This window comes from Nipponia nippon, unplaced genomic scaffold, assembly GCF_047370975.1.
Source record: "Nipponia nippon isolate SJK-2023a ecotype South Korea unplaced genomic scaffold, ASM4737097v1 scaffold_1, whole genome shotgun sequence".
Classification (NCBI taxonomy): Eukaryota; Metazoa; Chordata; class Aves; order Pelecaniformes; family Threskiornithidae; genus Nipponia; species Nipponia nippon.
The window spans coordinates 20512559-20538773 of record NW_028262290.1 but is presented as its reverse complement, the minus strand read 5'-3'; the positions used below and the strand labels follow the sequence as shown (position 1 = coordinate 20538773).

Below are 26215 nucleotides of genomic sequence, written 5' to 3'. Positions count from 1 at the left end.
CTGAATAGCAAACGCACCTCTGTAATAAAGACATCTTCCAAATATTTAATGATAGATAATGTGTTGTGAACAGGAGATAAAATCTAAATAATCACTCTAGGGAAAAGCTGCTGTCGCTGAGGATGAAGCTAAAATGTCTGCCAAAATCCTGTTAAATATGGAACTAAATATAATGTGGCAACTATCTTGGAAGCCTAACCCTAGTATTCACCTTTTTTATCATTTAATACTCCCACTAAAGGATAAAAAGAAACATCCTTTGTGTGTGCTAATTCGCAAATTCAATGGAAAGACCATCTCCTTGTTGGAGATAGAGCATGAGCCATCTGTGGTGATCGGTGAAATCCCTGTGAGTTTGAACTGTTCTAGGTTGCAGAGTAGAAAGCATCATAGTTGGTGCTTTTGTCCTTCAGATTACAGCTAGATTGCCTGGGCATCCATTTGCATCCTTTTTCTATGTTAGGAAATAAAGCTTCTTCTTAAACATAACATACTTTTTCAGGGAAAAATGTTTAATTTAGGTTTTATTAGGGCAGTGCATACTCTTCTTATGAAAACAAACAAAATTAAACCAAACCCCAATATTTCCTCATAAATCAAGATTGGTTAACTAACAAGAACTTAACACCAGATGAGGTAAGTGATCATTAGAAGTAAATTTAAAGCCACTCTCAAAGAAAGGAAAATACTTTGGAGAAATTGAAGAAACTAGATAGGATGGAAGATGACAAAAACTTCTTTAGTCACCACTACTCTCACAATATTTTGAGCTGTTGCTAACCCATTTATCTGTGTTGCAAGAACAATTCACCACCTTTATCACTGCCTGTCCTTGAAGGACTGATGTAAAAGTACCAAAGAGAAGAAGAAAGGGAATGTCACAGCTGGTGTCTGACTGGAGAAAACCAGCAATATTAACCATAAAAACCTAACAACACTAAATTTTTCCCACTCCTAACTTTAGTCCAAACTTGAGAAACAAAGTACATGGTAAATTCATGGACTCTTTATTTAACTATTGTATTCCTAACAGAGTTTTGTAACTCTGCCAACAGTAGGCATGATGGTTCTGCAAACTGTCAAAAACCTGAATAATGCAGTAAGTAGCTCTGACAACTTGAACAGATTTTTAATTTGGCTCTTAATATTCTTGCTGCCAGCACATGAATGAAATTTCCTCCCACAATTCCATAAGAAAAGTGTAAGACAAGATGACCTCTGTATTTCTCTGACGCTCTGTAGCAGTGACTCGCTGCTGCAATTACTAACTTTGACATTACTTCAACATCTTGCCCATTCTCCTGTTGAGACAAGTGAAATGTGCCAGCCAACAAAATATTAATTCAATATTTCCAGAGTAAGAACACCTATCTTTGAATTTTAAAGATAAAATGGTAATACAAAATACAACAATAAGTGAAAATGATCAGTTTTCATTTAGAATTGTTTCAGTAGAGCCTGTCTATGGGACAACAAACACTACATGGTAGAGACATCCTTCCCTGGGACTGCACACTAGTAACAGAAAAGCTTGTTTTCTCTCTGAAGAGTTCATGCTAATTTTAGCTTGTGTTTGAGTCACTCACACCTGACAGGTCAAAGGAGAAAAATATGTTTATTCTGGACAGTGAACAAGCAAACATAATCTAGCCATGAAACACAGCTACACCTTACAGCAAACTATACAATAGTTTAGTGAGCCTTACTAAATGTATGTGAATTTATAGAAATAATACAACAAATTTGATTTTTCTATATTAAATTTCTTTAATAATTGACTAAAGAGCTATACTCATTGGGAACAGGTATACTGAGCAGGGTAATTAAAAGACATCCAGATTTACTGTCAGAGAAATTTTTCCTACCATAAGGCAAATGGCCTCTCATACTGCTGTATGCAGGCAAATGGTGCTTTGTCATGGCTTACAAAAAATGTTTAAAAATATGTTTATTCTGGACAATGAACAAGCAAACATATGCTTCTACTACTTGAAATACATGCTACAGAAGCCACAGAAACAGTCACTGTGGCAGTGTGAGCTGCTAGGTTTGCAGCTGATGTCAGTAACATAGTGGTGATGGAGAGGAAACATACGGCAACACTGTTTTTTACTGCTAACAGGGACAGAAACATATTTAAAGGCTGCTATCACAATGATGTGTTGAACAGAAATAATTCCTTCTACTCTAATCTCTCACCAAACACAGCACAGAAGAGATACATTAATCTGATACTACCATTTTCTGTTAAAAGTGTTTTTCAACACAATACTAATTAAAACAAAATCACCCAATCAACGACCACTTTTGTCCTGATTCATGGCTGTATAATACACAATATGTTAATTTAGAAAGTATAGGGACAGTATTAATTTCAAACTTGAAATAACTAGAGATGATCAATATTTTAGACAGGCATACAAACACTGAACATATACTGAGATGATAATGCAAATTGTTTTGATAGCATTGAAGATGGATGAACTTCTTAACAATTAAATACAAAAATAGAACTTATCTGAACATTTACCCAGGACACAGGCAAAGCCAAGGTTAGAGAACTTTGGTTAACTTAAAATGTAACTTAAAATGTAAAAATATTTTTCTCCCTACTCAACTACATTTCCTGGGTTTGGCTGAAGCCAACAGCAGAAATGCCAAAATTGATTCTCAAGGGATTTTTCAGCACAGAAATACAGGGACCTTCCAGAGAAACTCATATTTTAAAAGTTTCTAAGATTTATATATGTAATCAGACCTTCTGCTGCTTATCTTTACTGAATTGCTGAACCTTGTGATGTTTGTATGTTTTTATTTAAGGATCTGTTTTATAGCCATTGAAGCTAGTGGAAAAGTTCAGTGAACACTGGTTTGAAATTTTAGTTATCTGTAAATTGATTAATCCTGTTTGAAAATCCAGTAAAAGAGCCCCACACAACTCCAGTAAAATTTAAACTTAATAATTCTTCCAAAATATGCTTGAAATTCCAAAAGTCTCCTAAATGTAGTTTGTTGAAATCCATGCAGAGATATTGTAATAGTGGATTTCATAAATCTATGCTTTAGTTGTACTGACGGTGATATTAATTACCCACTGTCATCCACATAGGTTGTACATTATCCTAATTAACTGTTTTAGATAAAATAGAAATGGAAAACTTCATGTATCAGCATGCTGTTAGTGCTAACTTTTAGTCTGATGACTACTGTAGAGATACTAGCTTCTTGTTACCCCATAGTGTCATTGAAAAATATAATTTACAGGCCACAGTAAAATATTTATCACACATTTTACTTAATTGAAAGTAATTAATCATAAGTAACCATAAAAGTTACAAATATCATAGATAGACCTATGTTAAAAGTTTATATAAATCTTACTGAGATATGTTGGTGTTTAGAAATTAATGTGTTTAAACAGTATATAACCAGTGTGGTTTGGGGGGGTGTTAGGGATTTGATTTGGGTTTTTTGTGGCATTTTTGGCTGTTGTTTTTTTTTTTTTTCTTTGTAAAGACTGTGCTGGAATTATGGCTGAAATTAGCTATAGTTGTGCTATAAGGTTAAGTACCACAAGTCCATCTCTACTGTTGAATTATGCTAATTAAAACTTTGCTATGTTGTATGTTATTGTTTCCAATCAGAAGAAGAAAACTGTGAAGATGCCATTTAAATGTGTCATTTCTTTTCCATTTACAGAGATGCAAAAGGAAATCTAGCTAATTGCATTTTCTTTTTTCCCCAGTATTTGCCTGAAGCTATATCAGTAAAACCTATTTAAGGATGCCTGTTATTAATTCACAAATATCCTTCTACAAAATAGAGTTTAAAAGTCCTAAAACCCTAACATTTTCAGAAAAAAATGCATTATCTGTGCACTCAGCAATTACATATTCTCACTGTTTTCAGATTCACTGGAATAACAAACTACTATGCTTATTACAAGAAAATTGAGAGATTTATTGATACATAAGCTCTTTCTCACTAGAAAGTCACTGTCACTGAACTGGAGGACTTTTGTACATGCCTAATTCTTGAGGTTTCATAGATTATGTATGTATTTTATTTTATTTATTTTATTTTATTTTTTAAATTGACAAACAATATAAGTAACTTTCTAAGTGGAGATAGCTTTTAATTTTACCTGGATATTGGACTCTCACTGTTTTATTAGTTGTGGAGGCTCAATCAAATGTTTGTACAGCTTAGCAGAAAACTGCAGTCTACCTGGAACAAGTCACTATCGCAAGGATTTGGACTACCTTTCAGAGCAGAAATGGATGTGACATTTTAATTGGTATTGGCCCCTTCCTTAATATTAGACTGTTTCTCTAAAGTTCCATGGTCATGATAACATCTCAGGTCACAAATCAGGCAGTGAGATAACTAACCCTTAAGCAGGGCTGCCCTGCAGGAAAACCAGATCAAGAGTAGTATATAGTACCACAAAATATTCAGTTTGCTATGAGAGCAAGTAGTAGGAATCAGATAAGAGAGGAGCAGAAAAATAAGAGAAAAACCAAGGACCAGCGCTGAGATGATGTCTTTAGATTCCAAAGATTTTGCATAAAACAGAATGGGACAATGTCATTGAAATAACCTGTTCCAAAAATGTCACAGAGACTGAAGTACCTCCTATAAGGAGACAACTCTTGTGATTTACTTTATGGAAACATTTACACTTCCACACACTGAAAGTAAAATGCCGTCACTCTGTTCAAAAATCATGCCTGCTTCACACAGGCATATATTGCTTGAAGTTGTGTGTAATGGCTAAGGCTGTTGGCTAAAAAAGCAATGAGAGGCACACTAGCTCACAGAATTCCTGACTTGAAATAGGAGTACTGAACTTTCTTTGTTTTTCTCAAATTGAATGTTGAATGAGTTGTAACCTGTAATCACCATTAAGAAATTATTTAAATACTGAATTGGACATAACATCTAGATCGAATAACCTTTTTCGCCATGTTTCCACTGGCACAATAGTTAACTGAATTTTGTAAGGTATCTTTAAAATATCTCTGGGTTTTTTTTCTCCTTGTGAAGAGCTTGAATGTAAGGAAATGAATCATTATTGACAGAAGTGGAAATAGTCTGCAATTAATTTTTCATCTTTTTTTTTGATTGTTTATACTTTATTCTGTGCTAGCTGTGGAATCTTCTTTTACAATTTTGCTCCTTTGGGCATTTGCAGATTCTGTTTTTGAATTTTTTCCAGTGTTAATGACCTAATGACCCTCTCAAATCGTACTACAGCATTGCTATAATGTGCCTGGAATGGAATGAGTTTGCAGCTGCCAACAGACTACGATTTAAAGAAATAACCTAATGAATAACACATTAAAGTAAATATTTTGGGTTCTGCATGAGATTTTCAAGATTTATGATGGGATTCGTGTCAAGAGATGTGTGCTTCCTGCTGCGTGAATCCCAGAGGAAAATGCAGAGATGTTTTGGGGGGATATTATTGTCAAAGCAAAATGTTAATCAGGATTTCCATTCACTTACCTATGTTCAAACCTATTCAGTCCTGATGAATAAGCCAGTTCACAATTTATGAACTTCTACTAATTAGATTAATGGGCTTAATCTGGTGGCTGTGTACTCAGACTCATGATATCAGTAAACAGTAAGGGATGTTGAAGAATCACTTTGTGGAGATGACAGGAAATGCAATCATTTCCAAATACGGAAAGAATATAAAGTAGTATTAATGACAACATAATTGTCATGCTCTCTTTCTGAGCATAATATATATATATTTTTTTTTTTTTTTTTACATTTTGATGTCATCTTAAAGAGTGTGCAATGGTAATGAAACAAGAGTGACTTGACCGTCAGTGAGAGCTCTGGTGGCCCTGCCTCAGCAAAGTACTTAGTATGTACTTAAAATTAAAAAAAAGAAATGCCGAAGTGCATTGCTGAATGAGGGCCTAAGTACACTTAAAAAAAAATTTTAAAAATCAGAGGAGGGGAAAGAAAAGAAGAAAAATGTGGGGAAGAGAAAGGAAAGGTTTCTCTGATTCATACAGTATCATTCACACCAGCAATATGACAATTAGTTTTTTGATTAAAGGTTTATGATATGGAAAACAGGATGTAGAACGAAAATACTTATATACGCCAGCCATGTCGCACCTCCAGCTTGAATAATATGCAACAGGTCTGGCATGATCCGTTTACTCATTAGTGTTTGTATTGTACAACATTGTATGCTCATCCTCTGGCCTTTATCTCCATTATCATACAAAGGTTAGGCTTTCATTGTAAGGGCAAGTGTCTACGAAAAGGTAACAAATTTTAAAAGTGACTGATACACAGAGAGTTTCTGTGAAATGTTTATAGTTATTTGAAAAATAAATATTGGCTTCACTGTTTGCTTGGTTTTCTTAATGCAAAATTAAGTTTAAAAAATGCCAAAATGAGTTATGTGGCACTAAGACCTCTGTAGAAAAATATAAACAGACTGTTAAAACATATTTCAACTCCCTTGGCGTCATTTGTGGCCGATAAACAGTCATATATGAGTGAAAGGTTCACTGACTGTCACCCATTTATGATCCAAGTTCTTTGCTGGTGCCACACTGACCAGGCTAACAGGGATCAGCATGTCTTAGATGCTTTTTCCCCCCTAAAAACCCAGGTCATGACCTTATAAGAGCTGTGATTCACAATAATGAGTTCTTTAGTTCAAATGGCATTGAGATTGGTACAAAGAGGTTTTACTTCAGTTCAACCAAATTATAATGCTAAATAAAAGAAAATAGAACACAAATGGTGCACGTGCACTTGGGTCAAGTGTGGTGAGCTGCTCCAGCACTGATTTAAAATTGAAAACACGTCAGCCTCTGGTATCTGATGAAACAGAAGGCTGCAGACTAGACTCTGTATGGCACCAGACACTCATTTATCTTTTTCTAATTAGGCTTCCACTGTTATTGAGTACCTCCTTCTTCCATGATAATAAAGAAGGTTTATTTAAACTTTGCAGACCAACCAAACAATAAAAAGTACACTGCATCAGATACCACAGTACTACTGTGCTCTGATGTTCAAAGTTGTTATCACTTTGTAGGTTTATGTAAATTAGTAGCTCTTTAGACACGGTGTATACCTCTGCTTTGTGCTCTAACTCATCCACTGCATTGCTGCCGTGGACCAAATAATTAATAATATCACTTTTTATTCCCATTACTTTAGAGAGAGACACAGCAAAATCAAGTATGTTTCCATTTGATAGGGAAAAAAAAAAACAAAACACAACAACAAAAAAACAACAAACTCTTAAAGAATGATGCAACGAATGACTCTGGAAAAATCTGAGATACTCCCTTTCCCAAATTCTCTCCAAGCCTCACAGGTACACTTGACTTTTTGACTCATGAAAGAAGTGAACTCACAGAAAATATCACACCACTTTGCTGGTATTATCCTGAAAATATAGTGAATCAGTGCAGAAAGTGTTCTCTGAATTGGCTCTAGAAACACTTGCCAGTAGAGCTGTTAATGATAAAAGGGGGGAAAAAAAACCCTGGAGTTCGTTGGCTGGGCAGTTGGTAACAGACTTCAGAGACTTTAACCACAAACATACTAGATTAAATAAGGGTCACTAAGAATTTCTGCATGTTTTTCTGCAGGCAGATGAAAGCTTACTCTTTCAGGTCTCTGAGCAGACATGAGCTCATTCTGCCCACACTCCGTCCTGGCTGGAAGCTGTACTGTCGCAATAAGCACGACACTGAGCCTACTCAAGGGCAGGATATATTAGCTTGGGCTCGATGCCACATTGACAGGTCTAATGAGCTTCTGTTTAGCTCAGAGAGTGGGCAGAGAATCAACAGCTATGTGGGCACAGACAGCGTACATCTCTCTGTTAGAAACTGTACAGAGGGGGCCTCCAGGTCCCATTCTTCTTTGCTTCTGCATTGTGGAGAATTTAAGTTTGAATTTTTGGCTAATGGTGAAAATTGTGGACATTTTGGAAAACTTTCCAAGGAGCGTTATTTTTTTTTTTTCCTCTGGAGATATTGTCACTAATGCTAAACAAATTCATCATAATCTTGTAAACACTTAGTGCTCAAGTTTACTCTGATGGAGATCTTGGTCACCCACTGGAAGAATATAATTTTTCTAATTGAAATCAGAGACACATCTCATTCTTTGTATCCACATTTCAGCCTTTTTTGGACTGGCATTTGGAAGTGTCAGTTTCTTGAGTTTTGATCATGGTTATGACAAGAATAATGTCCAGGTTAAATATTTTGAGCTGAACCTGATTTTGGATCCTGAAAATGTACTCCACTTCCCAGCATCACAGATAGTAGTGAGGAGAATGATACAATCATGGAATCTCCATTAAAGAAACTATTCTAATACAAAGATATTTTGTAATCCTGAATTTTGCTGAGGTATTTTTTTCTCATTCTGCATTTTACTTTTGCATTAGTCTCTCACAGTCCTTTACTTATAGATACATTATGCTGTAATCCTAAATCATCAATGTATCAGTGATTAGCAAACATTAATGAAAGTCTAAATGTTCACACTGATGCTGTATCCATCTATAACATTTGACATGTCCTTACACATATACCTTACATTTCGTACACAAATTTTCATTATGGTAATCTACGTTCTCATAATCATTAAAAGTTGTAGAGAGTTTTAACATTTATGATGTTATACAAGAATTAAGTAAATTTAAACAGTGAAAAAGTGACAACAAGAATATTCAAGTGCTGATTAAAAAAATTATTGTAGCATTTAACATAGTTATTTTGTTATTTAGGTTTTTATAGAAATAGAGCCAAATATCACATCACTTATGTCCCTGTGATGCATAACCTGAATTTAAATGCCATCTGATCTTGAAGATGTCTGGATATCCTACACACAATAGTTTTGATATAAAAAAAAAAATTCCTTATGGGTGGCAAATATGCAGAAGTGTCTCAGCTTCACAAGGTTCTTTTATTCAGGAACTGTTTCATGTCAAAGTCCAGTGGAGACAAAGAAATGATGTTACTGGTTTCTATGCTAAATTCTACACTAATACAAACATCAGTAGGTTTAAGCTCTTTGTAAATGCTTTGACAGAAGTAAATTAAAGAAACATAGCTCTTCTTTGTGTCGTTACTGGCAAAAGTGGGACCTCTTACTTTGGGGACAGTGCAGTCCATGCACACCAGCATTTTATAAACTTTATTAAAATACTTGTTTGACATTTTTTCTTAATACAAATATGTAGGGGTGGCATAAAGCAATAGAGGCTTAAAAGAGAGCAACACTGTGAAAGACGAATAACCATATAGATTACTCATAAAGATAATACCAACAAGATGACAGTAGTCATTTTACATTGGAAAACCAAAAAATGGCCATTACCTTATAAAGTCCTATGCAGCTTTCTCTTAGGTGCCCTGTCATGCTCTGCCTGTCCCTGATAGTTGGGGAATAGCTGGTGAAATCTCCACTGAGCTACAATTTGTAACAAGTAAGATCATTACGAAGTTTCCATAGATATTTTTTCTGCCAATACTTACATGCATTAAAGAGGTATTGCGGATTTGTGTGCCTGTGCATTAGCTCTCAGCATGGATTTCACTATACTGTTCTTATTTTGCATGATAGTGTACTTACACAAGTCTACTAAAATTTTTTTCTATAGAGATCCTCACCAGGTAATAAGTAGTTGAGCTACCAGTGGTTGTTACTCTCTACTTTTCATGTAACAACTTACTGATTTGAGTGGTTACCCACCATATAGGAGTTGTGGTTTGTATTCACTCAGCAAGAGAAAGATTCAAAACCACAAAGTTTCCCTCACAACAGTGCCATAACTAGCAACATGTGTCCCACTGTAAAAAACTGTTCAGGATTCACTGAGCCTTAGAGGGAGTACAAGTGTAAGCCTGTAGCAGAATTGTTTGTAAAATGTTCAGAGTTCATGGATAGTCCTCACTGCTTCATAACATATTTGCATCATTTAATCAAAGCCTATTTAATTCAAAATAGACATAACCCATGGAACAGGGAGCATAATCTTAGAATTTCCTCTCCCACCTCACTGACAAATGATCTGGTCCCTAGTCATTCACTGAGAAGTGAATTCTTCCCTGCACGGTATCAGAGCTTCATGAGCCTGTTCCCCTGCAGCACTGATTGGTGCTTTCTCTTGGGAAGCAATAACTATGGTCTGGATCCCCTCTGGCAAATGAATGCATTAACTCAGTGTCTTTCGTTTCTTTCCTGAGTAAGACAGGACATTGTCTCCTACCTTCAGGCTGTGGGCTGTGAACCGTCAGTGGATATAAATGGATGTCTTGCTATTTTCAGAATTTCCTAATGGTTAACTCTAGGCAGCCCTCTGCTCTGCGTGTTGCCTGATTTGGCTTCCGTCTATGGAGCTTATCTCTCCCCAGGCATGCACAGAGAATCGAGTGTCTCAGCTAGGGTCCTACAGTCTGTTCCTAGGGCCCAACAGCTTTAATGTTAGCACTGAAAATCTTTATCTCACCTACCTGTAGGAAACCATGTCTGATTTGTGAATAAGCACTTAAATTCATTAAATTCAGGATGATGTTTAAGTCTAGTGAATTGCTACAAACCATTTTTTTTCTTGCCTCAACTAATCAGTATTTTGAATTGATGTGTTTATTTTATTGTAGATAAGCTTTATGAGAAAATACGATACTTTTGTTCTTACTCATATATTTTCCTTTTCTTAAAAAATGTATCTAGGAGCCTGGAGGAGGAGATAATGACATGCCCACTATGTCCCATAGCGATAGCTGTGATGGAACATATTGGAAAACAAGCTTCTCTCCAGCTATGTGGTTGAAAAGCCCTGAAACACCAAAGGAAAGAAAAGTTTCTAAAAACATAAGAGCACAATTGAACTTAATTATTGAAAGTTTCTTACCAATAGCTTATCAAAAACCCCTGGAAGGTGGGTTCTGCAGGTACATGAAAATAAGTATATGGAGAAGAGTTATCCAGTTTTGGTGAAGGAAATATATTAAACTGTAGAAGGCAACTGAAAATTAACCAGTTGAGGGAAAAGGATAGAGAAAAGCAAGACTGAAGACAGCAACAATTTAGAGATGGCTTGGAAGATCTAATAATGAAAATAAACTAATGGATATCTACCTTTTACTGGTGAATAAGTGGATACACAAAAATGGTTAGGTCATTGTTATATCAGACATATTCTGAGTAACTCACACTGGAGGCTTTGCTTTCCTCCTGGAAAGCAAGGCTGCTGTACAACCAACAGTGTATACCGTGTGAAGCTTGTATACCAGTACTTTTCTAAAATTTCAAGTAAAGAATTTCACAGAGTTTATGGAACACCTCTGTTGGTTTCCCTCCATATCCTAGATATTGGTGCATTAAAGAGCTCTAGCATTATTTGTGACCAAAATAAAACAAAAAGAAATGTTAGGGGCTTTTAATGGTGTTTTTTAATAGATACTGTCTGATAAATTGTATCATTTCTGGGCTGACCTTGCATGTATGAATTGGCATTTGACTTTAAAAAAAGAGGTTTTCATATCACCTGAAATGCAGTTCATGCCTGTGATCAATTGATTTAGAAAGGTGAGGAGGTTTGTGCTCTTCAAAGTATATTACTGTAACTGAGTATGCAGTTACTCTTTATTAAAAGGGCCTGAAGAATAATAGCACCATTCATTTTACACGGAGCTGTTAAAGACTACGGCTAATGATGAAAACTGCAAATACCTAACTCTTTCAGAGGAAATAATACATCTTCTGTGTATGGAATTATTTGGGCCATGACACCTATAATGAACCACATAATATAATTCCAAATTAAATTTCTCGCTTTTAAAGACATTTAAGTTATAAGCTAGGAAAAGTAATCATCAATGCCTTTCTGTCATGTGAAAGACAGTTCAGTGAACTTAGTAGAAGATCTCATTTGTAGTTCTGTAACAATTTGCAGCTCTTGGAAAATCAATTATTATACTTCATATGGACAGATATAGTTTGGTATTGAATGTCTGTTATAGCTGGGTCTAGTACAGCTGTACTTTCATGGCTACAGCCTGTGCTCTTTCTTCACTTAAACATGGCAGACAGTCACTAGATTTTGCAAAGCTGCCGGTTATGAAGTTTCAGTGGGATAACAAAGAATTACATACCACTTCATGGAGGGCCTATTTTGCTAAAGTGAACCCATTTTCTTGCTTCTTGAAGGGAATACAAGTGAAAAATGCTTTGGTGCTGGCAACCACCCCCCTGCTCCTCAGACATCTTCCCAACAAAATGGGCGTGTTGTGGGGGAAGGTGCTCCACTACTGCCTAATCCACTGTCCAACAGAGCCCTCTCCTCTCCCCCTCAGAAGCTGCACATCATCCCTCTTCTATCCATTCCCATCATTCTCTCTCACTATTCACTTCCCCTTTTCTACTCAGTTGCTCCTTTACAGTATTCAGTATATATGCATTCTCTTTGTATTCCATAATACAGAAGAAGAAAACCTCTGTTCCTGCTCCAGGATAGTCATGGGTATTGTACAGTGAACTACAAATGAGCTTTATATAGTTAGAGGTGGGAAATGATCAGCTGTGGATGGATAGTATACATAGGGACTTATGTGGATTAAGTTAAATTTTATTATTCATAAACTCCACAAGTATATTTGCATCAACTTTCAGTTAGTCAGAGAAAATGTTATGTTTCATTTCTGCTTACATTTGGAGATAGTGCATGGACTGCCAGTGAGCTTTAGACACTGATATAATATAGCAACACTGGCCTGGTTCCAGAAAGGACTCTGGTTAATGGGCATCAGATTGAATCCCTGCATTTCCACTATTTAGACTTCATGGAATATCATTGGACTGAGAGTGTTCTTAAATAGAATAAAGTTAATTCAGCCAGATATTTATATATACATAGAGACATTAAATCTTTTTTCCATATTACCCATTTTATACCACTATTTGGTGAAAAAATATTAAATATATTTTCAAATCATGGAAAGTATGCATACCACAGATATCATTCTGTCTGTTAATAGGATTTTGCATGGATATTTCCTCTGAAGTAGACTTGCAAATTGAATTCAAACCTTCCAAAAAAAAGTGAATTACTATGGGTTTAAATTTTTGCACCATGTTTATTTTTTGAACTATTCTGTAGTTTTCATATTTGGCAAGAAAAGTAGTGGGGACTGGGTCTCAGAGGATCAGTGTTTATTTTCTTGCTTTTCTACAGATTTCCTATGTGTCCTTCACTGTACTTTTCCTTCCCCGTCTGGGAATGATCCCTCTGAATTTTTACTGTGATACAAATGACGCGGAAGAAGCTAAGCAGATGGCTCAGAAAAACTTACAAGTCAGGCTGATTCCCTGTTTTACCTAAACTACTAAAGTGACACAAGAAGAAAATACGTTACTTATGGCAAATGCATCACTGAAAAGCCTGAGTAATAACAAAGAAAGAACCACACCAACATTTAAAAATGAGGTTTTGTACACTGAGGAAAGTGACAATGGCCTGTTAATGTCCTGCTGCTGAAACAGCAATAGTCTGTGGAATATATTTTTAAATTAAAGATACACAAAACCAGCTGTCCCCATAAAAGTCACACTCTCAAATACTTCCTTTTACCTATTACAGCATTTTCATTGGTACAATTTAAAAGACTGTACAAAAAATTTTTCTCTACTTTACAGAAAGAAAAGTGAGAAATTTTTGTAACAAATTCCAGCATTAGTTCCACAATGGTGATTAAATAAATTAATAGCCTCCATCTTAAAAAAATAAAAAATTTACATTACATCAAGGCCTCTGGCTCCAGGTTACCTACCTAGTTTGCCTAAGAAAACAGAGAGAAATAATACTATTGCTGAAACTAAATATACAAACTCTTAAACAAACAAGAGCTAAAAAATCCAATACTCTGGGAAGACCTTATTGCTGCCTTTCAGTACTTAAAGGGGGCTTATAAGAAAGATGGGGACAAATTTTTTAGCAGAGCCAATTACAATAGGACAAGGGGTAATGGTTTTAAACTAAAAGAGGGTAGATTTAGACCAGATATAAGGAAGAAATTTTTTACATCGAGGGTGGTCAAACACTAGAACAGGTTGCCCAGAGAGGTGGTAGATGCCCCATGCCTGGAAACATTCAAGGTCAGGTTGGACGGGGCTCTGAGCAACCTAATCTAGTTGAAGATGTCCCTGCTCATTGCAGGGGGTGTTGGACTAGGTGACCTTTAAAGGTCCCTTCCATCCCAAAACATTCCATGATTCTATGATTCCATGATTCTATGATTCCGTGATTCTATTCAGTGAACTAAAAACTCTCTGCTACCAGGTTCCTTAAAGTCTAACAATTGTTAGTTTACATTCAACAACTGATCTAGTTTCCCAAAGTAAAGCTTGGAGAGAAACAGTATTTTGGAGAGCTTGGAAACTGTGCTACCTAGATTTGTATGAATCACAGGATCATGTCAGTGGTTCGAAATGATTTGAATCATTTCAATGACTCTCCCTCCTGTTTGCAACAAATTCCTTCGACTTCTTGCCTCTGAGGACCCATATATCTGAATCTTCTCTACATAACTTATATTCTCCTGTCAACTTGTCTCTTGCCTGTTCCACTAATAACGTATCTATGCTGTCTTTCATTTTCTCATAAGATTTCCTAATCTCTTTATCATGCTGGTTCCAGGATAAAGACTGTTCTCCATAATTTTAACTATCAAACGTCAGACATCACCTTAATTACATGATTCACTCACAGAAATTAGGATGCTCTCCGTCCATCATCAGTTTTCACCTATACCTACAACAATCCCAAAGCCTTGCTCACCTCAGCAGCACTGCCTCATCATTATAATCACATTCCTCCATGGATAGGACCAAAGGTAGAGAGTCATTGCAACAATGGAAAGCTTTTCTAAATAAAAGAATGACTAAATACTGGAATATATTGTCATAGGGAGGTGAGGGTATATTCAACCTCTCTAACAGTTCTGAGGTACAAATAGCTCAGCCAATTAAAAATTGTATTTCCCCCATTCTCCATCCCATGTCTTGCTTGGAAGTGCTGCTCCTGTATAATGAGTAGCAAAACCAGATATGCGTACAGGCTGAAATTACTGCTGTTCAAAATCCAGCATCAGTATATCTGCCTTTATTAATTAATATGTGGGATTATGAACCGTGGTGCCTGAAATCCCAACACATGGTTACTTTTCCTGTTTAATTCTGGAGGGTCTGAGGACACAGGTCAGAGAAGCAGTGTGTCATATCTGTACAGCTCCTAAGAACATCAAACAATGTCAACAGACTATCAAGAGTGGGCTAGGTAGAGTCTGAACAGCAAAAGAGGCTGTATGTCTTCTGGGAGTCTCTTTCAACTTATGTTTATATAGTTCTATGAATAATTCCTTTGATTTACATTAAGAAACACTGCGCTAAATGGGGCTCGCAAGATCTGACTCTTCTTACCTTATGGAGATTTTACTTGCCACAGTGTAAGACTTGCAAAGAGACTGGCAAAGATAGTTTTCATCATATTTACAGACAGCCCTCTGTGTAATCATTTTGTGTAGATAAGCAGTCTAAGGATGTTCTAAATGAAATTAATCACTTAGATACTTCCATGCTATTGAAGGTTTCACATGTGGTGCAACATTGATTTTCCTGTTTCAGTTATCATTTATCATTATACATTTACTGCTACAGTATCCACCTTCTCATCTCAACTTTCTTCTATGCAGTCATCATCTGGGATAAATAGATTTTATTCTGCATTCCCAGAAACCCTTTTGGAGCTGTCTCATTTTGAAAGAGAAACAAGTATATTTTTAACATACATGTGTTCAGCATTACTCTTTTAAATCATAGATTCTTTAGGCTAATAAAAAGTAGTAAAGAGAATATAAACAGCCCAGAGAAAAAACAGAACCCTTCTGAAATCACCAATTGGGAGTTATCCAGGCTGAATCAAAATTTGCATAACGTTGGGCTGGATTTTAGAAAAACAGCATAAAAGTTATTTTCCATATTTTCTCAGACACATTTTATCACTTCATGGTATTTGTTTTCTTTTTTTTTAAATTTACTGTATTCAGACATGAGACCTGGAACCTTAATTTTTTTTCATGTCTTCCAAATGTACAAGGTACTGCCATAGCATAAATTAAAGATGTTTCACTTCTTGAGCTTTTCTTTTCATTTCAATATCCTTTCTCTATTTCAGACCTCCTTGATCTACTGCCCAGACCAGCTTGGAAACTTGTCTCTTTAGTGGTTCTTATTTCTTAGTCAACTTGTATTATTTGAAACTAATGTAGATTGCAGCCAGCCTACAATTACTTATTTTTTCAAACAGTGTTGAAGAAGCAACATTTAATGTGGGACACTAGCAGAAAATCCTAACAGCTTCCAAAATAAGAGAGTACCTAGTTTGTTTGGCAAAATTATTTCAAATGAACAGCAACTGAAGTTTTGAAAAGTATGCTCTTCTGTGTTTGAGGTATTGAAAGCAAACATGGCAAATGCCCGACAACTCTGAAGGAAAGGCACTGTGAGCAGGAGGTTGGGAACTGTGGTTTTCAACTTCAGAGGAATCATTTAAATTCTTAATGGCAGCTCCTCAGATAAAGAGAAAACAGCATTCTCTGAAGGGTGGCCAGCTGTTTAGGGCTCAATAATCAGGCTTTTATTTGGCCTGCCTTCTGGAGTTGCTTCTATCACAGATAGTGATGCTGGCAAGCAAAATAAAGAGTTTTTATGTCATAGGATGCATTCTTGTAATAATTTCTGAAAGAGCCCAACATAATTTTGGTTTGCAAAATATCTATTGGACATATATCTGTCTGGACTAGGCACTAGTGCATTTGTCAAACATGAAAAACAATTTAGATTTGCATGTGGCTTACAGTTCATTATTTCCAGAATTGTCACCATGTTACTCGGTTATTTTCTTTGAATATTCAGATATGTTTGAGTAAAAATAATTGAGGAATTCATCTGAAACCCAAAGGGTCAACGGAGATGGACAGAGCCTTTTTACCTCTGAGTCGCCTTTCCCTAGGCAGAGGAACTTCAGTTGTACCGTAAGGAGGCCACACAGACAGCATTGAGTAGATCTCATTCTGGTCTTTAATTGGACTACGGAGTAGGACAGAAACCAAAACTGCAGTCACTAGTCCAAAGTCAAATTCCTTCTGATTTTTGTGGAAAAGTGACTTGAGCATGGATAGCAGAATTTATCCCTGTTACTCAACATTATACTTTTTGAGGCCTGTACACCCTTTCTGATTTAATTTCTACACTTCTGAAATAGATGTCTTTTGTTTTTCTTGTTCAGCAAGAAGAATTTTCATGGATCAGTTTTCACAATTGTTTCCACGTTCAGAAAATATGGTTTATATTGCCAAAAGATCTCTCTCTCTTCTAATGAAAGTGGGTTTACTTTCCTTTTGTTTCCTTTCCTAAATATTTCTCTGTTCATATAGACATCCTGGAGACCTAGACTGATTCAGGATGATATTCCAGGGCTACTCTGCTGTCCATCAACATAGTAAACCTAACCTATTTAAGAAATCTCCAAGTGCATGTGTTATCAGCCAAGAAAGAGAAGCAAATCCTATGCCCAAGTCCTTTAAAGGCTCTTTCTTTGAGGCAAAGCTTATTACAGGTAACAAAGGACATATCAAAATTTGAATAAAGTTTAAATCTTGGACTAGGGCTTGCTCTTTGGCCTTCAAAGTTAGTTGCACACCACTATAAATGTCTGTATGGCTAGACTTTCTTCCCCAACAAACTAACACGGACTTGCTCATGGTGTGTATTAGAAAAAGTCCCTGCTCCGTGGGATCCCACATTTGTGTTCAGGAATTGCCTGGGAAAGTGCTACTTGGATCAGGCTAAAACTGTGCTGGATAAAGGGCAATCAATTAAATATACACAGGCAACTGTACATAATTTCTTAAGCCCATGTTGTGGTCCTGGTTGGTAGTTAGCACCTGAGGCAGTCTCAGGTCACAGTTCCTAGCAGGGTTCTCAGACTGTTGGAGGGACAACAGTGCAGTCCTTCCCCCACACTCCTTGCCTCTTCTACTCTGAGCATGTTACATGGACTTATGATAGGCAAAAATCCATTAAGCATTTCCAAGTTGCTCTACTATCTTACTACGTATACTGTCTAGCATTTTGAAACAAACCAAGAAATTCTCTACTTTGCCATGAATGAACCCAGATGAGTCCTGAAAAGAAATTCTCCCTTAACATAAGCTTTAATGTAAGTTAAATTTTCAGCATCCTTTCGATTTCTCAACAATACATGTTGTCCCTATTCAGTACAGAATAAATGTGAGCAAAAAAGACACTGTTTTTGTTAGCAAATTCAGCCATCTTAATTCACCCTCTGAGTAATACTCCTGGTATCTTCTCTGATTTTCATCTTAATTCTTAGAGCTATGTGTCACTCTGTCCTTTGACATTTTTCCTCACTTGACAAGTGTTTGTCCCATTTCCTTACATTTTTTAACATCTTCTTCTACTAATGTTTAAGACCCCACATTATCCACTTTTACACTGCTGTTTTCATGTTTTGTATAAATACTTCTAGCCTCTGTTTTGAGAAATTTCCTTTACATATATTTACTCTTTGCCTAAGAGTGCTTCAGAATGGGTGCTCTACCTTCCTGAATCTGGGGAAAAGGCATGTCACGGGCAGTGCCAGGTAAGGCATTGCTGGAGGCAATGGAGGACAGACCTGTCCTTTGTGTGCCATGCGATAGCCCTAGCTTTATGCAGGAACTAAATTCATACAGATTCCTTCTAAATGTAGCTTTTGCTCTTCTACACTATGCAGTAGTGCCCTCTGACAAGCTCCACAGGACAGGGGCACTGCTTTGTGTCCCACCTGGGCAGAGTCCTGTCAGCAGAAAGAGCAAATTGCTTTCACCTCCATTTCTCTGGAGGCCCAAGGGGGAGGGAGGCAATCAGCATTTCTGAGAATCAAGTTACTTGAATTTAAAAATCTGAATACCAACCTAGTTTCACATGCTATGACTTGAATGTTCGGTTTTACAATATATTTGTTTCTCTCCTAAGTTTATGCTAACTAGATGTATTGTAATAAATAATTTAAGATATTTTTCTGGGTTTCATTTTCTTTCTCCAGCATTGTACTGTCTGTTCAGATGAAGCAATGATTGAAACAAAAAAAAAATTAAACCACTTAGGTCATCAGGTCATCCACATCTCTTGTGTTTCCAAGCTTTTTTTTTTTTAATAAGCAGATTTAAGTTTCTTTTTTATCTTAAAAAAAATAGGAGAAAAATATTATTTGAAAAACTTTTAATTTCATGTCTTTTTCGAACTATAATAAATGGCATGCTGTTGATGATGATTAATCAAGGCTATCCAGTACCTGACACTTTGTTTTGTGTTTTATCTCCTCACAATAGGATCCAGCATTCTGGTTTTTACCTCTTCATTTAAACTGAATTTTTAGTTTGGAAATATCAGATGTTTTAACAGCATTTTTTGTCTTTTCTTCCCATGCCCATTGTTTCAGTTTTATGCTTCTGAGGTAGAAATCCTTCAAGTTGTAATGAAGAATCCATACCCTTTTTCTCTTCAATCAGTTTTGAGTTCTGATGGTCTCAGATATGCTAAAAGTTATACAATTTTTAGCAGTTTTACCAGCCAGCACAATTAATAGATCATCCCTTGTTCTCAGATATGTTAGTTTTACTTTAACCTTGCATTACTGAGAAAACAGATTTTATTTTATTTTTACCCTGTTTATTCACTTTTGATGACAATCAGTATCACATTGTGCTGGTTTTGGCTGGGGTAGAGTTCATTTTCTTCATAGTAACTAGTCTGGGGCTATGTTTTGGATCTGTGCTGGAAACAGTGTTGATAATACAGGGATGTTTTCGTTACTGTTGAGCTGTGCTTACACAGAGCCAAGGCCTTTTCTACTTCTCACATCACCTCACCAGCAAGTAGCCTGGGGGTGCACAAGAAGGTGGGAGGGGACACAGCCGACTCCAACTGACCTAAGGGATATTCCACACCATATGACGTCATGCTCAGCATGTAAAGCTGGGGGAAGAAGAAGGAAGGAGGGAATGTTTGGAGTGGCGGCGTTTGTCTTCTCAAGTAACCATCACCTGTGATGGAGCCCTGCTTTCCTGGAGATGGCTGAACACCTGCCTGCCCATGGGAAGTAAGTAATGAATGAATTCCTTGTTTTGCTTTGCTTGCATGTGTGGCTTTTGCTTTACCTATTAAACTGTCTTTATCTCAACCCACAAGTTTTCTCAGTTTTACTCTTTCAATTCTGTCCCCCATGCCACAGCGGGGGTGAGTGGGTGAGCGGCTGTGTGGTGCTTAGTTGCCAGCTGGAGTTAAACCACGACACAGGTTATTGTCCTTTCTCATATTTAACAAGCGAACAATTAACAATATTTATCACTCAGCAGAGTCAAAAGAATTTCAGTAGATTCTTACCTGTAATTCTGCTTTTCATTTCCTATGTGAAATCTGTCATACTGTGAATATGCCCGGTTTCCTTCCCAGTCCATTAATTCAATTCTTAGAGAATATTGCCTCTGACTTGTTATTGCAAAGATAAATTCATTTCCCAGCCAAAGTTCACCTGATGGGCTACCAAAACCCTAGAAAAAAGTTGGCAAAATAACTAGATGTAATTATTGTAACTAGCAGAATCTTTATACAATAATAAAACCATCATTATATTTTACCTGTACATTTTAATTACTGGTCATAGCTTTCTGTGCTCCAGTTTGACTATCTCTAAAATGAGTCTACTAATACGTACCATGGAGGAGTGTCGTAATTTAATGTAATTAATTTAATTTAATATATATTAAAATTATTTTTCTTAATAAACTATTAATTAATACCTGAGAACTCTTACCTCCATTTCTGTTCTCTTTAAACAATAAAAATTATTTTAAACCATAGTCTTTACTTGTGAAGAACTATTTCAACATGACTCTGCTTATTCACGTTTCTTAAGTCAGGAAAAATGGGAACTGGAAATCTCCTGGTGTTCTTACAGTGATGTCCTTGGAGTGTTTTAGAAAACTCTTGTGAAAAACTTTCTGATCAAATTAAATTAAAGATTGGATTATTTTCTTGCCTGTGATAAAAATTCACCCTCTGTTACTAAGCTGTGACTGCCAGATATAGGAAAGAAATAAGCAATAAAGCAATCCTGGTTTTGGAATAGATTAGGCTGTATCCAATCTCAAATATTTTCCTTTGTCATTCATTATAGGAAGTTATTTTCCCTATGCACTCCCCATCATGATATTTAGGAGACAACATTTGCTCTCAGTTTTAGATCATGAATTAAACCATGTTATCTGACATTGATTGAGTCAGTGTAATTTTCAAGAATAAGTTTGAACATTTCCAGAAAGGACATATTTTTTTAAAGGAGAGATAAAATTAAGAGACTTCCTTGGTACTAGAAGTTAGGTAATGGGAAATCATAGAATCATAGAATCACAGAATCATTAATGTTGGAAAAGATCATCGAGTCCAACTGTTAACCTATCACTGCCAAGTCCACCACTAAACCATGTCCCTAAGCACCACATCTACCTGTGTTTTAAATACCTCCAGGGATGGAGGAAATGTGTCCATGAGACTCATTGGCAAGAAACTGATCTTCTCTATATGGCGTTTCAGTCACTCCTAATGTGAGATGGAAACACTGAAAGTACAGCCCTCTCTCTTTTGTTCTTTATCGCATTGCCCTGCCTCCAGCCCTGACAAGTTGGGTCTATTGAGGATGAAATCCTGCCTCCCCAGAGGCCATGCAGCAGCTGAGTGAAGCTGCAGCGCAGCTAATACTTCACTCAGTCAATGCATAGGTATACCAGCTGCAAACTTCTAAAGAAACTTAACTTAAAAAATTTAGAAGCTTAGAAGTTTATGACTGGATCAAAAAAATATAAAATAGAGGGATTTTTTCATTGTTCCTACAGGGAATTGCATTAGAAAGCACTCCACTTAGGAGTCATTTTTATTTTAACCAGCCTACCTGAGCAGATATTTGGTGTTCACTGACACTGGAGGCTGAGAAGACGTGCCACGTTTGTCTACGCTGAGCTGAGTACACTATTTTATGTTTTGAATAAGCATGTCTGCCTTTTGGCTCGGAAACCGTCAAGTGATACCAATGGACAAAACGTTTAGTTTGCAAGAACTGAAATTCAGTAGTCTGTGGTGAGTCTCAGAGAAGACTCAAACTGAAATATGGGAGGATACTATTAGTTGGCTTTTCCTTTCCTGCATATTATTTATTTATTTATTATTATATCCTCTTTCTCAAGTAGATGATTTCCTACCTAAGTTCCTGTAAATACTGGTTGTAGCTAGTACTGGTGATATCTTGCTTTGGCCACATCAGTCTTCCAATGTGAACTCCTGCTCCTCAAACTTTCCCATGATGATGCTTCTGTATCTCACCTACTGCTTTGATTGCATTCACATGCATATTTCGTTTCATACATACTTCCTAAAACAGAAAAGCTTATTCCTCACCTGCATAAACCCTGTCTACAGCTCACACACCCTTCTGTAGTTTTCAGTGTTTTCTATCTGTTTCTTTGATCCTTTCCATCTCCTTGCCTTGTCTCTCTGCCTTATGACTGTCACACATGGTCTCTCCTGTTCTAGCAGCTTTGGCAGTCATACCAGAGCAGTCAGTGGTTTGTCTCTGACATCCTCTTTCACCAGTGGTCATCATTGCCACTTGTCTCAGAGGAAGGAAAAGTACGCTCTGCGGTGACAACCTAACAGGCAGTTTGACTCCCTAAAATCCAGAAGGCAGAAGTTGGAGCATAGGTGTTTATATACCAGCTAAAATACGTTTCTTTGCAGTCTACATGGTTTCTTATTCACAGAAGATATATTATTATTCTTATCAGCTGTCTCCCTTTAAAAGAAGATTTTCAGGAAATCCTTTCTCCCTTTTTCCCAGTGCTGGCAAGCTGAGGAGACTCCCCTTTGAACTGTGCCTCTATTGAATTATATTTGTCTTATCTTATTTAGATTACAGCCTACTCGGGATGTAATACATGTGGCTTTTTTCACATTATGTGTTCCCATATGTGTTCTATATAAACTCCAGACACCATATATAATTATTCTGAAATAATAATAATTTTTCTTCTTTGCATTTACACGTCCTTCTCCCTTTTCACGTGTTATTACGCTAAGATGAAAATCTATCACTAAGTGGTTTGCTCTCCTGACCAGAGGAAATGAAGTTGCAGCAAAAGGGAACAGAAGGAATATAAAAAGGAATATAAAAAATTATGAGGAAAGCCACCACATTAGTTACAAAAACCTGAATCTTATTATAAGGAGCTACAATACTGAAATTCGTATTAGAAATGCCTAGACTAAGAATGATTCTTTTTTTTTTTTTCTTGTCAGGAGCAACTTCTGCTTAAACAAACTCCTTGCTCTTATGAAAAGAAAACCGAGGAAGTAAGTGGAATATAAAACATATCTGTGAAGCAAGGAATGTTCCTAAGGAGAAGTAGTGTATTTTATTAAACACCTAATATGGCTGGAAAAAGAAATAAACAAACAAAGAGGCACTCAAAGCTTTCATAGATCTAGAACAGAGAGGAGAAGTACATTTCTGTTAAGCACAGAGTTGGGAACAATTTCTTCAAGCATAATTTTATTATGCCAAACTCAACTGTTTCCAACCTGTAGTTAGTCTGCAGTTTACTGCCTCTATTTCAGACCTGAAGAAAGACTTGCGTGCTTGCTGTTTTTTCCAGATACTTTGGCTGACTTAATAACTACACAGCTTTTCTTGTTTATATCTTAGTTAGGTTGTCTTTGCTACAAGAACACTACTACTTTGACAAGATACATAAGCTTTCATGTGCAGAAGAGAATGACATATTATTAGCCAAAAAAAACCCTGAAAAAATGATGTAACTTTTCGTTTCCATTCCCAACACTGAGGCTGGCAAAGAAAAATGATTGTGCCAGGTTCTTTTGATTTGCCTTCAAGATCTTTAGCCTTCAAAGTGCATTTCAGAATTTTATCTTCAAATATAAAATCTTTTTTTTTTCTTCAGCCAGAAAACTTAAGGAAACAAACTTGTGCAATTGTTATGCTCACCTGTCCTTTATTTTTGTGCGATACTTTTTGAACACTTTTGAGGTTGGGGTAGAAATCACACAAACTTGAAGTTCAACAAGGTTTCAGGAGAACTGGGGCCTGGAATGAGTTGCTGCTGGGAGAAATGCTGAAGCAGAAGCTCAGCAGTTGCCTATTCCAATTGCCTATCAGCAGGCACAGACCAGCCAGCTAAGCTCAGATGCTGAGCGTGTATTGCCTTGGAGGACCCTTAGACATCTGGGAGAGATCTGAGGGACATAAAAGGGGAACTCAAGCTATTGCCACAGAGAAACTTAGAAAATAATAGGGATTCAGGAGATTATTAGCAACGAGAATGGGACTTCTATGCAGGACATAGGAGAAAAATACACAGAAAAGCAGACCCCATTAATTTTGCTGTTCATGAGACAATTCAGTATTGTTCAGTAATGAAAATTCAGTAATGAAATCCAAGCATTTTAGTTAACAGAACATTATGTTTATACTGCTGCTCAAATCTGTGGGGTCCCAAGCGATAAGATGTCTTCAGCTTTGTCTCAGACCGTGCTTGTCATCTTCTATGGACAAGGAGTATGGTTTTGAGAATGCCTTAGGGCATAGTGTTAAATCTTAAAAGTTAACATTAGAGTCACCTATTCAAGACCCATAGCTGTTATTAAATGTGTTTGTTTCCCAGTACATACACACTCTGTCAACATACTCATTGTTTTTTGCATTCATATTGCTATAGCAAATACTTCCAGAATTATTTGTGTTAAAGTTTTGTACTTAAATTCAAGGAAGTACATGAGGTGATCCAAGTCATCCTCGGCTATCAATCTATTAGGAAAAGGAACATCTGTATTTCATGAACGTGTTTGTAGTTAACTACATTTTATGTCTCTCTGAAACCCAGTGGGTCATAAGCACTGTTCCAAAATTGCATTTTAAATGACTAAGAAGAACTATTTTGTCATTAGCTTTCTATATTTTGTTCATTGTATGTTTCCAGGTAGAGGGATTAATTCTTTAAATTTTACATTTTATTCCAAAAATAGTCATTTTGCTTTTCCCTTGAAATTTGCATAACATTTCGGGATGACTAGCAAATCAGAGGCTTTAAGGTCCCAAAAGAGTGCTTAATGTAATAGGGAAAGGTAAGAAATTTCCAAAAGTTTTCAGAGTTCTCCTACATTTTCCTCACTAGTACTCAATGGAAGCTGGGAGAATATAGCAGGGAAATATCCTTACATTATCATAATATACTTTCTTAACTATCCACTACTAGCCACAGACAGGATACACAAATCTTTGCACTGACCTAGCATAGATTATTTTAATGTTTCATTTTATTGTTCACAAACAGAAAACATTTATATTTTTGCTGGAGAAAATTGCATTAAGATCACATTTTGGCAAAGTTTGATCTGAAATAAGTCAGTTAAAAAGACGTAAAAATCACAACCAATTAGTAAAATAGGGTTTTTATCAAGGAATAATCAGGTGACATTTTGTACTACATTTAGAATAGATTGTTCTTGTAGACATGATAACACTTGTTTTCAGAGCAAAGAAATGACACAATATAGAACCTTATTGACAGTTTTAATCCCATTTATGTCCTAGGGTGAAGCAAAGGAGTTTTCTGGTTCTTTATGCTTATAACTATATAGTAAATTGTGCAAATTCTGACATAGTGCCCAACTGTTACGTAAAAAAATAAATAAATAGTAATTTGCTGTTCTTTTGTATGCATTAAAGTACTTAGAACCAGGAATCACAAACAAAAGTACATGATTTTATAATATTTACTCTAGATGACATCCAGGTTCTACATCACCTCATTTCCAATTGCATGACGATTAACAGAGTCAAAACTACTAAAGCAGTTATAAGTACAAAGAAACAGAATTCAATACTGGTTTTAAAAATGACCTTAAGAATTTACAAAGTTGATACTTATTCAAAAATAATAAGTAGGGTGCAAAAGAGTTTTATTAGCTTTGGCAAAATCTGTGAGGGTATTCTGCTTGAATCATGTTACTCCAAGTT

At 36.2% G+C, this 26215-nt stretch overlaps 1 protein-coding gene across 1 annotated transcript in view; it reads right to left on the bottom strand.

Moving 5' to 3' along the window:
* ANGPT1 (angiopoietin 1) overlaps positions 1-26215 on the bottom strand; it is a 166691-nt gene that overhangs the window by 18036 nt on the left and 122440 nt on the right. Inside the window, exon 7 of the mRNA XM_009469352.2 lies at positions 20515-20681. Coding sequence (XP_009467627.1) covers positions 20515-20681 — 167 coding nt within the window. The remainder of the gene's footprint in view (positions 1-20514; positions 20682-26215) is intronic.